This window comes from Monoraphidium neglectum (assembly GCF_000611645.1).
Source record: "Monoraphidium neglectum strain SAG 48.87 unplaced genomic scaffold scaffold01936, whole genome shotgun sequence".
Taxonomy (NCBI): domain Eukaryota; kingdom Viridiplantae; phylum Chlorophyta; class Chlorophyceae; order Sphaeropleales; family Selenastraceae; genus Monoraphidium; species Monoraphidium neglectum.
In genome coordinates, this window is record NW_014011692.1 from 1 (window position 1) to 11,232 (window position 11,232).

General features: G+C 64.5%; 3 protein-coding genes across 3 annotated transcripts; 1 reads left to right on the top strand and 2 right to left on the bottom strand.

The window, feature by feature from the left end:
* Positions 1-58: 58 nt before the first annotated feature.
* On the bottom strand, positions 59-1,980 carry MNEG_9437 (E3 ubiquitin-protein ligase TRIP12; the record flags this gene model as incomplete). Its single annotated transcript, XM_014042089.1, has 4 exons — positions 59-733; positions 1,200-1,322; positions 1,557-1,697; positions 1,948-1,980. Coding segments are annotated over 4 exons (972 nt in total), but the record flags the coding sequence as incomplete, so codon positions are not given.
* A 4,739-nt stretch (positions 1,981-6,719) lies between these two features.
* MNEG_9438 (leucine rich repeat containing 50) lies at positions 6,720-9,376 on the bottom strand (the record flags this gene model as incomplete). The annotated part of the gene is made up of 5 exons (XM_014042090.1): positions 6,720-7,576; positions 7,775-7,931; positions 8,104-8,224; positions 8,415-8,828; positions 9,165-9,376. 5 exons carry the CDS (start codon positions 9,374-9,376, stop codon positions 6,720-6,722), a joined length of 1,761 nt encoding a protein of 586 aa, XP_013897544.1.
* A 767-nt stretch (positions 9,377-10,143) lies between these two features.
* Positions 10,144-10,530, top strand: MNEG_9439 (hypothetical protein; the record flags this gene model as incomplete). Its single annotated transcript, XM_014042091.1, has 1 exon — positions 10,144-10,530. One exon carries the CDS (start codon positions 10,144-10,146, stop codon positions 10,528-10,530), a length of 387 nt encoding a protein of 128 aa, XP_013897545.1.
* Positions 10,531-11,232: the final 702 nt, after the last annotated feature.

Consider the following 11,232-nt stretch of genomic DNA (forward strand, 5'->3'; position numbering starts at 1 on the left):
AGCCCGCGCCGCCGGCGCCCCCGCCGGGCGGGCGCGAGGGCAGCCCCTGCAGCATGACCGCCGCCGCGTCGGGCACCGGCGGCAGCAGCGCGGCGGCGAGCCCGACGACCTCCGACAGCTGGTCCGCGGTGCGCAGCACGCACGCCTGCCCGGCTGCCGACGACAGCATCGCAGAGCCGGCGAGCAGCTGCCGCAGCGTGTCCACGAGCGGCCCCTGCAGCAGCGACTCGGCGACCGCCGGGCTGCCGGCCGCGCAGGTGGCCAGCAGGCGGATGAGCCCGTAGTACGTCCCCAGCGACAGCTGCGCCGCCATGCCGCCCGTCGCGCCGCTGAGCGCGACCAGCTGCGCGGCCTGGCCCGTCGCGCCCGACGACAGCAGCAGGCCCTGCAGCGCCGCGTCGCCGGAAAACGCCTCGGCGACGCAGCACAGCGCGGCGCAGGCCGAGTCGACGATCCGGCCGTCCTGGTACTGCAGCAGGTTGGTCAGCAGCGGCACCGCGTCGCGCGCCGCGCCCGCGTGCTGCGGCGCGAGCGCGCCGCACATCTTGGCCGCCGTCGCGACCGCGACACGCTGCACGCCCGTTGGAAAGAAGTCGAGGTAGGACAGCACGGCGGTGAGGCCGCCCTGCTGCAGCAGCGAGGCGGGGTGCTCGTTGGAGAGCTTGTCGAGCGCCTGCAGGCTCTGCTCCGCGAGGTCTATGTACTCGATGTTGAGCAGGCGCGCGCAGAAGGCCTGGGGGAGGGGCGTGGCGGAGGGGGCAGGGGGCAAGGTGTTGTGAGGGGAGGAGGCCGGGACATGTGTGTGTGTGTGTGTGTGTGTGCGTGTGTGTGTGTGTGTGTGTGCGCGCGCGCGCATGCATGTGTGCAGGGTGTATGACGCGCCGGCCAGCAGCCAGAGGTGCAAAGGGGCCGGCCAGGAGGGGTCCAAGGGGAGCGGTCCAAGGGGAGCTGTTCAAGGGGAGGAGGGTGCGAAACTGCCCTTGAAGCCGCGCGAGCCGTGGCTTATCAGGATCATTTCTGGGTGCCTCCACCCAGTGTAGGGCGGCAGGAGACCCCTGCCGCCAGATAGCAAGATAGGCATGCATCCACCACCCCCATTCAGCATTGTTCCCCATGATTTTTCAATCACCCCATCAGTTCAGTCTCACGTCATCTCAAGGCCGACGCGACGCACGGCCCGCCGCCGTCCCCCCGCCCACCTGCACGGCGCCGTGGCGCACGATGGAGCTGCATGACGTAGGCATGACGTCAGCCATGAAGGTCAGGCAGCGCGCCGCCAGCAGCATGATGTCCGGGTTGTGCTCCATGCCCAGCAGCTGGACCTGGGGGGCAGCCGGACCGACCAAGAGCAGGGCGGAGGCCATCATCAGGTGGTTGCATGGCCGCATGCATGGCCGCAGGACGTGCCGTGACAACATTTGGCGTGGCAGCTGCACTGCATGCTCCGAGCAACATCCATGCAGAGGCCCCCCAAACGCGCACGCGCGACCGCCGCATCGCCCCGTTTGCCCGCACGGCCGTTGCATTGCCCCGTTTGCCCGCGCGGATGCGCCCACCAGCAGCGGCACGACTTGCTCCACGGGCATGGTCGCTGCGAGGCTCTCCTCCTGGCTGATGGACAGCAGCTCGGACAGCTCCGTGAGCGCCGACAGCTGCGCGCCCTCGTCCTCAAACTGGCGCAGGCCTGAGAGGATACCCTGGAGGGGGCAGGGCGTCGGGCGGCACTGGTAAGGAAAGGATGAGTGCACACACAAGCGTCGCAAGAGGCTTGGGTGCGACAACACCTTGGAAAGCAACCACGCGGCTGAGTACGGCGTAGACAGCTCAGCCTGGGAGATTAAAATGAGGTGGGCAAGCGCAAGGCCATGCTCAGTGCAGCTCACAGGCATCTCATGCACCTGCACGGCACAGGCCCCTTCGTGCATGAGCCGCCCACTGCAACCCCACCTTGATCCGAGACCCCGTGTGGCCGCCAGACATGATGTCCTCAAAGCCCGCTCCCAACTTCCGCAAGAGCCCTTGCAGCGCACTGCACGAGGGTGGGTGCCATGAGGGTGGGGAGCGGAAACGGTCAGGGCAAGCCATGCGCAGCCCAGCGTCACGCAAGCCAGCCACCACCGCAGCGCGCTCTGCCGGGCCGTCAACGCCAGAGAGTGAGTATGCGGAACATGGTTGCTGCAGATGCAGAACGTCATGGTGGTGGTGGTGGCAAATCGGCAGCGTGGCGCGGACGCGTCCTGCAATGCACGTGAGGCATGCTGCAAACCTGCTTGCGCCGGCAAAGTTGCGGCCGAAGACGTCCCCGGGGTCCTGCAGCGACAAAGACGTACGCAAGGTCAGCTGTGCACACTGGGTGAGGCAGGTCCGAGGCCCAGAGGCAACGGCCAGCGCGCCAGGCGCGCGCAGTGTCGCGCGATGCAAGGTTTCGACGCGCACCTCGTCACCGCCAGACGGCCCTGCCTCGGCAGGGTCCCCACGTGAGGAGCGACGACCCGCGCGGTCCATGGGTTTCTCCTGGGCCGATGGGGCAGCAGGCTGGGCCGCAGGGGGCTCCTCGGCGATCTGGTGCTCAGGCGCGGGCGCCTGAGGGGCCTGTTCCCTATGCGCGCGCCCACTACGGGTTGAACGCGGCTTAGAAGATCCCGAGGCAGGCGCGGCAGGCTCCTTGCTGGCCCGCGACCTGGGCCTGGGCTTGCTTTCCTCCTTTGAGGCGCTCCTGGCGCGCTTGCTGCTTCGTTCTTGTTCTTGTTCCTGTTCCTGCTGCCTACGCTTGCTGCGAGTCTCCATAGTGATGCAGAGCTAGCCACATCGGTGATGCGACCTACAGGGCTGGCTTCAACACTATCACGGATGATAAAAGGGTTACGAAGCTATTCATAATCATCTGGTATGTCGGAGATGTGCTGTGTGATGGCTATACGCCTGGGTGTGGGCCGAACAGTGCCCCTCAGTAGTGCAAAAGCGAGCACCAGCCTGCGTCCCTATAGCATGTTGGTCGACATGAAATGAATCCTAGTATCAGTCTTTGACAATCGCGTTCATGGTCTCATCACGCTGCGGCCCCTGGTACACCGGGTGCGAGCGCCAGTTCTGGGTGACCAACGCCAGCCAGCACAGCAGCAAAGCGCACTCGAGCGCCTGGTCGTGATTCAGCCGGAGCTTTCAGGTTTGGAGTTCATGAAATCTTGTACAGAATTGTCATTGTCATGATGTTATGCTGCTGTCCTTGTCCCGCCATCCATCAGGGTTGCTGGGTTGCTGATCGGGCGGCCAGCAACCCACAGTTAACCCACAATCGCAATCCGGTGTGCTGCAGTCCACAGGCAACATGCCAATGCTTGCTTGCTGATCCAGAAATCGAGCACACGCAGCTTCAAACCTGGCGACCAGCAGTTGGCAGGCCTGCTGTTACAGATCAAAACACATGCTGCAAGAATGCAAACGAGGTCGCAAGTGCATATTGACTAGCAATCAATCACATATACATGCACCCATCATGTCTTGACAGGGATGCAGCGGAGTTGCACTGAAGCTGCTGGCTGCGACTCCTGCAGGCGCCCACGGCGCGACCATCCTGTCCAAAGCAAGATGGTAATAGTGTTGTGTATTGCCCACAGGCCATGAAAGAATGGCAGTGAAGCCCCCCGCAAAGTTTTTGATGTTGCTGGAATGCAGTAAGGGCTGGGGCAATTGACAGTACAGCAGCCCCGTGTGGGCGTGATTCCAGGGCACCTTTTCAAGTAGCCAGACACTTCTTGCGGTCGCCGCTGCTCTTCTTGCTGGGGCAGGCGACGCACACTGCGCCGTGCTTCTGCAGCCGCGTTTTCCAGCTCAGGTGGTTGCCGAGGCCGTGCGGCTCTGGCGCCCCGGCGCCGGATGCAAAGCCCTGGGGGTGATCAGGGTGTTGGGTTGCAGTACGTGCAAAAAGCATCGGTGGGTGATGACTCCTTAAGCACGACTGGAGTGCTGGTACAGCACCACTGCTTTTTTGAGGGCACCTGGCGGTTGTCACCAAGTGGTGGGCAGGAGGCGGTTGCCTGCATCTCGCTTGATGTGATACAGCACCTGCAACATGGCTGGCTTGCGGGCCGACCAATAGCTCGAAAGCCCCCGCTCACGTGGGGGCAAGTCTTGCAGACAGGCATGACCCTGATGTTGGGGTCGTTGGGCCGCACCATCTGCCAGCCGTTGCCGGACGTGCACACTGTGTGTGGAGCGAAACGGAACGGAGGGCAAGCACGCACGCTCAGAGGGCTGCCTGTAAGAGCAGGAGGCGGCGGTGCTGCATGGTACCCACTCAAGTCGCAGGCTAAACGCTCGAAGACCGTGACAGCGCAGCAGCTCCGCATGGACAATGCACACAAGCATGCGCAAACGCTTCGACTCGTGCTCGCACAGGTGTGCCCCGCCTCCACCCCCGACACACACGCATCCACCCAGGCAAGCGTGTGCATGCACGCATGTGCGCATGCACACTGGGACCCGTGCGCATGAATGCATGCGCTCCCATAGAAACATACACATCCCATCTTCACACACTGCTCACCGCATCGATTGTCCTTGAGCTCATACTCAGGAGACTTGCACTTGGTGCACTTTATGGGCGGCCTGTTGGTTGGCTTGAACAAGTCAAGCTTGGCGGAGACGCCACTTGTGGGATTGCCGCCGCGGCCACCGCCTGCTGCCGGGCCTGAGAACTTGCCGCGTCCGCGGCCAGGGGCGCTGCTGCTGAGGGCGCCTGCTGTGGCGCTGCCCCCGCCGCCACCAGCACTGCTGCGTCCGCTGCCCTCGCCGCCGCTGCCACCGCTCTTGCCGCTCTCGCTGCCGCCCGCCGGGCGCGCCTCCTTGCTGTCTCCCGCTTCTAGCACCGCTTTCAAGCTGCTTCGTGGCCGCCGGTGCGCGAGGGGCTCCGGCGCAGTGTCTATGGGCACGCGGCGCTGCTCAGCCAGCTTGCGGCGCAAACCCTCGCTTGGGCCGCCGCCAGGTGCGCCCTCGCCGCCCGACACTGACCCCTTGGCCTTGGCGCCTGCACCCTGCTGCGTGGCTGCTGGCGCCGTTGGTGCCGTTTGTGCACCTGCATCTGATGACGTCGTCGCCACCCCAGGCTGTTGTGTCGCCGAGGGGGCACCGCCAGCCCCAGCTCGTCCCCCGGGGGGTGCCCCCCCGCCGCGGCTGTGTGCACTAGCTGCCTCCGGCGACTGCCCATCCTGAAAGCCGCTGCCCTCCGTCGCCCACGCCCCGCCCGGGAGCGCCGCCTGACCGCTGGTCGCTCCCCTCCCTTGCGCAGGGCCGCTGCCCGCTTCCACAAGCTTGGGAGTGCCTCGCGGCACGGCCGTGGCGGCGGTGGCGCCCGCGGCGGCGCCTTGGCCGCCCTCTCCGACAAGCGCGGGCGCAGCTTTGCGGCTCTCTGGTGCCATCTTGCCGCCCTGCGGCGTCGCCGCGTCCGATGCGGACCCGTCCTTATTACTGCCATCTCCCACCTGCTCTTCCCCAGGGCCGCCTGGCGCATCACTGTTTGAGCGCCTGCTTGGCAAATCCTCGTTTTCCGCAGCCACCGCCGCCACCTCGTCTCGCGTCTTGATAGGCGGTGTCTGGTCCACTGCTCCTTTTGACGCCTTGGTGTCCACTGCTGCAGCCGGTGACTTTTTGGCTGCCTTCGCTGCCTGGTCCGCCGTTGGCGGGGCAGCATCAGCCAAGGCGTCCGTCTGCTTCTTTGACGCAACCGGTTCGTCTGCCTTCCTTTTTGCGGCCGGAGTGCCATTGGACAGTGCCCCCGCCTCGGGTGTTGCTGCGGGCGTTACAACGCCGCGGACGTTTCCCGTTGATGCTGACGCCGAGCTGGGCCTCTGCGCAACACTAGCTGCGCTTGGCATCAGCTTAGCTGCCATCCACGCCTTTCTGGCTGCCGTCCACTCCGCCTCGGTCATATCCCGGCAGGCCTCACAGCCTGGCAGCCTGCTGCAGTCGGCCTTCGCGGCGCGCGCACACGTTGCGGCGAGTAGCATGGCCGCAGCTGCCAAGGCTAGGACGGTGATGAATGGTGGCATGTTCTTGCCTATTTTCTGCGATGCTGGGAGGGGAGCAGCCGAGCTGTGAGCGGTGTGCCGAAGGGTGTCACTGCGTGGCCGTGGCAAGTTCCCCTATACGGTAGAAGGTGGGTCGCCTGAGAATCTGCTAACCTCTTCACCTGTCTATGACCTGGAGCTGGCGGTCCAAACGGGACGCGGATGCACGGTGTGGCCGAGTGCTGGCAGCGAATTAGTAAAACAGCGCGGGTTACCAGCGGAGAAACGCGGCGCCTTTGATTTTCGCTACCACCTAGTTTAACAAGAGGCTTACAGTAGCACTTCTATGAGGTCGGCACCTGACTGGAACCAGCCCCTGCAGCACAGCTGGGGCACTTGTACTGTATCGTTGTACAGCTCGCCTGACACGCACCCACAGATGATGGAAGCGGATACACTATGGGATGTCAATTGCATCAGCATTGCATCAGATCACGGCTGCAATTGGGGTGCTTTCGTGCTGCCGCATGTGCGTCAGGCAAATGCCCAACTGTATCCAATGGTTTGAGCACAAGCGCAGCTGCACCAAGCTCCTGAGTACAGGCCTGCTACTGATTGCTTGAGAGACGACCATTTTGATAGCACCGCTTGTGCTCAGACCAAGGCCCCTTGCACCACGGCCGTGAGGCCCGCCGCGCAGCCCGCATGGCTCGCTCAGTCGAGCGATAGCAGGTCCAACACCCCCAGCCCCTGCTGGCAAGGCACTTCAGGCTCCAAATCTTCGCAGCCAACCAGATGCACATCTTCCGGGGCCACCACAGCGCCCTCCTCACTTCCAGCCACACACACCGCCTCCATGCCGGCCGGCCGCGCTTCCGCCGTCCCCTCCAGCGGCGCCCCGGCCTCCCCATTTGGCAAGTAATCTGTCAGGGCCGCCGCCACGCTGGGCGGCTGCGGCTCTGCAACTGGGTCAGGCAGCACAGCCCCTGTGCACTGGCTGGTCTCCGGCGTAAGGCCGCCCATGGCCGTTGCGGCGTCGGCTGTTGCCTGCTGCTCGCGCTCATCACCCGACGAGCTGGCCTCGCTGTCACTGCTGCCCCATGCGCCGCTTGCAAGGGCGGTCACGCCATCCGGATGCGCGCCATCTGCCACCAGCTTGCCCGCAGGCGACTTCCTATCAAGTGGCTGTGCCGCAATTTCCTCCTCTCCCAGCTCCTTTGGCTCGACAGCACCCACAGCAGCCCCTGCTCCCGCCAGCGCCGCCGGCACTGTGTCGTCGCCCTCGCTGTCGCTGGCCGCCATGCCGACAGCAAGCCCCACTGCCGCCGCCGCTCCGCCCGCAGCCCGCGCCGCCGGCAGCTGCGGAACTGCCCCCAGGGCGGAAGCCATAAGGGCGGGGCCGCCGGCGTCGAGCGCCGCTTGGCACTCCCTGACCGACGCAAAGTAGTCCCGCGCGTCGTCTTCCTCGTGACCGGCAACAGCGGCGGCTTCAGAAACAACAGGCCCTTGGTCGGCCGCGTCGTCGCCGCGCCCCGCGCCGGCGGCCTGCAGTAAAGCGGCTGACGCCGGGTCTGCGGGGTTCGGATGGCGAGCCGTGCAGGCGCCAAGTTGCTCTGATCGCCAACCGAAGCCCACTGTGTGCGCGGCAACCATATCTTGAGCGGCCTTGTGCCATGTGCGACAGCGCGCAGACATGCACTTCACCACTCACAAACCAGGCGCACGCGCGGCGTGCGCGCGCATCTGCAAGCGCGTTCTCCCGCGCGCACCTGCCAGCGCCTCGCCCCCGCGCGCGTGCACCAGCTCTGCCAGCCTTGCGCGGGCGTCCACCAGCTCCATGGGCTCCTCAAAGTCCGGCTCGCCGTCGCTCATGTCATCAAGCAAAGGGTCAGTGTCGCCCGGGGGCAGGCCCAGCATGGCGCGGCGCTGCGTAGGGATCCAGTAGCAAGCGCGCAGGCGCAATTGGGACGTTTTGAGCCACGAGGTCATGCAGGTTGTCACCTGGCGCGTTCGTCATGGGTGACGCACACATGGGGGCGGGCATGCGAGTTGCAAAGAGCAACAAGCTGCACCTGCGCTGGCAGACACCCCCGCCCACCTTTCGGAAGCCTGAGCGCCTCAGCTCCTGCATCCACTCAAAGTTGCGCCGCCGCGCCGCCGCCTCCTCATCGCGGCAGCGCTGCCGCTCCTCACGCTCTTGCTCGACGCCGCCGCGCGCCCTGGGTATCATGGCGAATGGCACGGTAGGCGCGACATGGTTGCAGTGCAGTACGGCAATGCAGCGCAGTGCGACATCGCAGCGTAGCATGCCATGTCATGCGCACGGCGCAACCCACCCTCTCCAAACATGGTGTCTGCGCCCCGCCACCCACGGCCTTCGCCCCGCTGCCGCGGGCCGTTCTGGCTCACCACGCCTCAGCGCAGCGCCGCTCCTCCTCGAATACGGGGCGGTCGTCAAGGTAGGTGAGCCCCGGCAGCGCCGAGATCAGCGCCTTGCGGTAGCTGGGCAGCTTCCCAATTACGGGGTTGCCTTTGAGGTACAGGCAGCGCAGCGCCGGCAGCCGGCGCAGCAGGCCGACGATCTCTGGGTCGGAGATCTCGTTGTGCTGCAGGTCAAGCGTCTGGAGCTCGGGGCAGGCGGCCAGGGGCTCGAGGGCCTCGAGGGGCCCGAGGGTGTTGTGCTCCGCCACCAAGGACGCGAGGTGGGGGCAGGCGGCGAGGCCGTCGAGGGATGCGAGGCCGTTGCTGCTGACGTTCAGGGACACAAGCCCGGGCGCGTTCTCAATGCCGGCGAGGGTGACCAGGCAGTTGTGCTGGACGAACCTGGATGGTGTATGGGGTCCCGAAGGCAGGGCGTGAGTTTGCATATATGTGTGTGCGCGTGCGCGCGCACGCAGCTGGCAAGACCATGTCGGCGCAAGTGGCACCTGGGTGCGAATGCACATCAAAAAAACCATGCATGGTGAGGCGCATGTGTTTGTTCTACAGGCGTGCGTCATGCGTGCAAGTGCTGTGTACCATGCGCGCCTTTGCGTTCGAGCTGTGCATGTCTCTCGTGGGTTGGCTTCACGCATTGCAAGCAGACCAGCGGCCGCCGCAGCGGTCCCTGCATTTGATGTGGAGTTTCAAGTTTATATGCTGCAGGGGCGCCCCACTCACAGGCACTTGAGGTCAGTGAGCGGCGGCAGGCCCTCGAGCGAGCGCAGCACGTTGCCCTCCAGGTACAGCGCCTTGAGGTTGCAGTACTCCTCTAGGTTGGCGAGGCGTACAAATCCCTTATGATTGCAATACAAATTGTCATTAAGCGCGGGCGTCCTGTAGAGCTTGTGATCCTTGCATATGGCGCGCAAGGCGGACTGTGTCATCTCCATCTTCGCGAGTGGTACCTCGACAAACTTATAAAACCGCTTATGACTGTGTCATACGTGATTGATCAAGCGCCAATCGAGCGCCCCCCACCAAAACTGTTGACCGTTCCGTCGAGAGATCTGAGTACAGTCGAGACGACAAGCGGCCTCTATATCATGCAATAGAACCAATCACACGGAACTCTCAACAAATCCGAAGGTTCTGAGGCATATGTGTGAGATACGTGATGAAACGGCTGGGTGACAGCCACGAGTGACAAACCACAAAGATATTCCCAGTTCCTTGGAGAGCAGCAAGGGGTCTCCGTATGCCGAGCTGCACCACCACCTCTCGAGGCACCTGGCAGCCGCGGACCCGCAAGGCCGCTCCTTTCCGACCTTCTGGGCTGCACGGCTGGAGCAGACACATGGGGACGCTCGTGGTAAATGCTGCTGGCAGCACGGGTAGCCTTGGCCCCAGCAATGTTGGCGGCTTTGCGGCGGACAGCGACGCTGCCAAGCCGCTCAACGCTGCTTTCAGCACATGGCCCACGACTGTCTTTGAGGTGCGCCATGGCAGACAGGATCTAGCCTCTGAAATTAGTTGATCGAAATGCGGACGCAGGCCACCAGCGTTTTGAGGTTGCCCACGACCCAACAATGTGCACATGGGTGGTGTGATGCGTCTGCCGGGGGTGCTGCTGCATGCGCGAGCAACTCCAGCGTGGCGGGTGCTGGCACAGCAGCGACTGCAGCTACCGTACGGCCAGCTTCTGCTGCCAGATCTGTCCATGCCCGATCTGCATGTCGCTACTCGTGTCTGCCAGGTGATGTCAAAGCTGGCCGTGGCCCACCAGAGCGTCAACTTGGGCCAGGGGTTCCCTGATGAGGAGGGGCCCCTCAGCATGAAGGCGGCCGCAGCAGACGCGCTCACTGCGCACCACAACCAATACCCGCCGATGATGGGCGTGCCGGAGCTGCGCAAGGCGGTTGCGCAGCACAGCGTGCGCGAGCAGGACATACCCTGCGACTGGGCGACTGAGACGCTTGTCACTGTCGGCGCGACTGAGGGCATCGCGGCGGCGTTCATGGGGCTGTGCAACCCAGGCGACGAGGTGGGCGGCCTTCTTGAGCGGCAGCTGCATGCTGTGTGGGTGCACAGCACGCCAGTACCATGATCAGCGGTCCTTCTGCGTGCCGGCACATTTTTTGCGGTTGGTGGGGATGCCGCTGGAGCAGTTGGTGACAGTTAAAACAGGCCGCCAAGCATCGAGCCTTTCTTCGAGGTCGGCTTCTATCCATATGACTGCCAGGCACAAAGCGGCGCTTGCTCCCCCCCCCTGCTTGGTCGACCCACACAAACCCGCATCGTCGCACCACTGTTGTGAAAACGCCCTGGATGCCACCCCCCCCCCCCCCCTCACCAGGTGATCGTCTTTGAGCCGCTGTATGACTCGTACGTGGGCATGGCCGCCCAGGTTGGCGCCACGCTGGTGCCAGTGCAGCTGCAGCCGCCCACTTGGAGCGTTCTGGAGGAGCAGCTGCAGGCGGCCTTTTCTTCTCGCACCAAGTTCATTCTGGTCAACACGCCACACAACCCAACAGGTGGGGCGCGGGGCGAGGGCATGCGAGCGTGCACAGGCAGGAGAAGGCGCACCAGGGGCCCTGCCCAGGCTGCGAACCACACACTGCGTGCCCGCCGGTTATCACAATTGCGTGCGCTCGTGCATCCCACTGGGGCTGCGCCCGCCAACACCAATACCCATGCTTCGAAGCCTCCGCTCACGCCAACTCGCGCGCGCGCACACACACACACACACACACACACATACACACACACACACACACACACACACACACACACACACACACACACACAC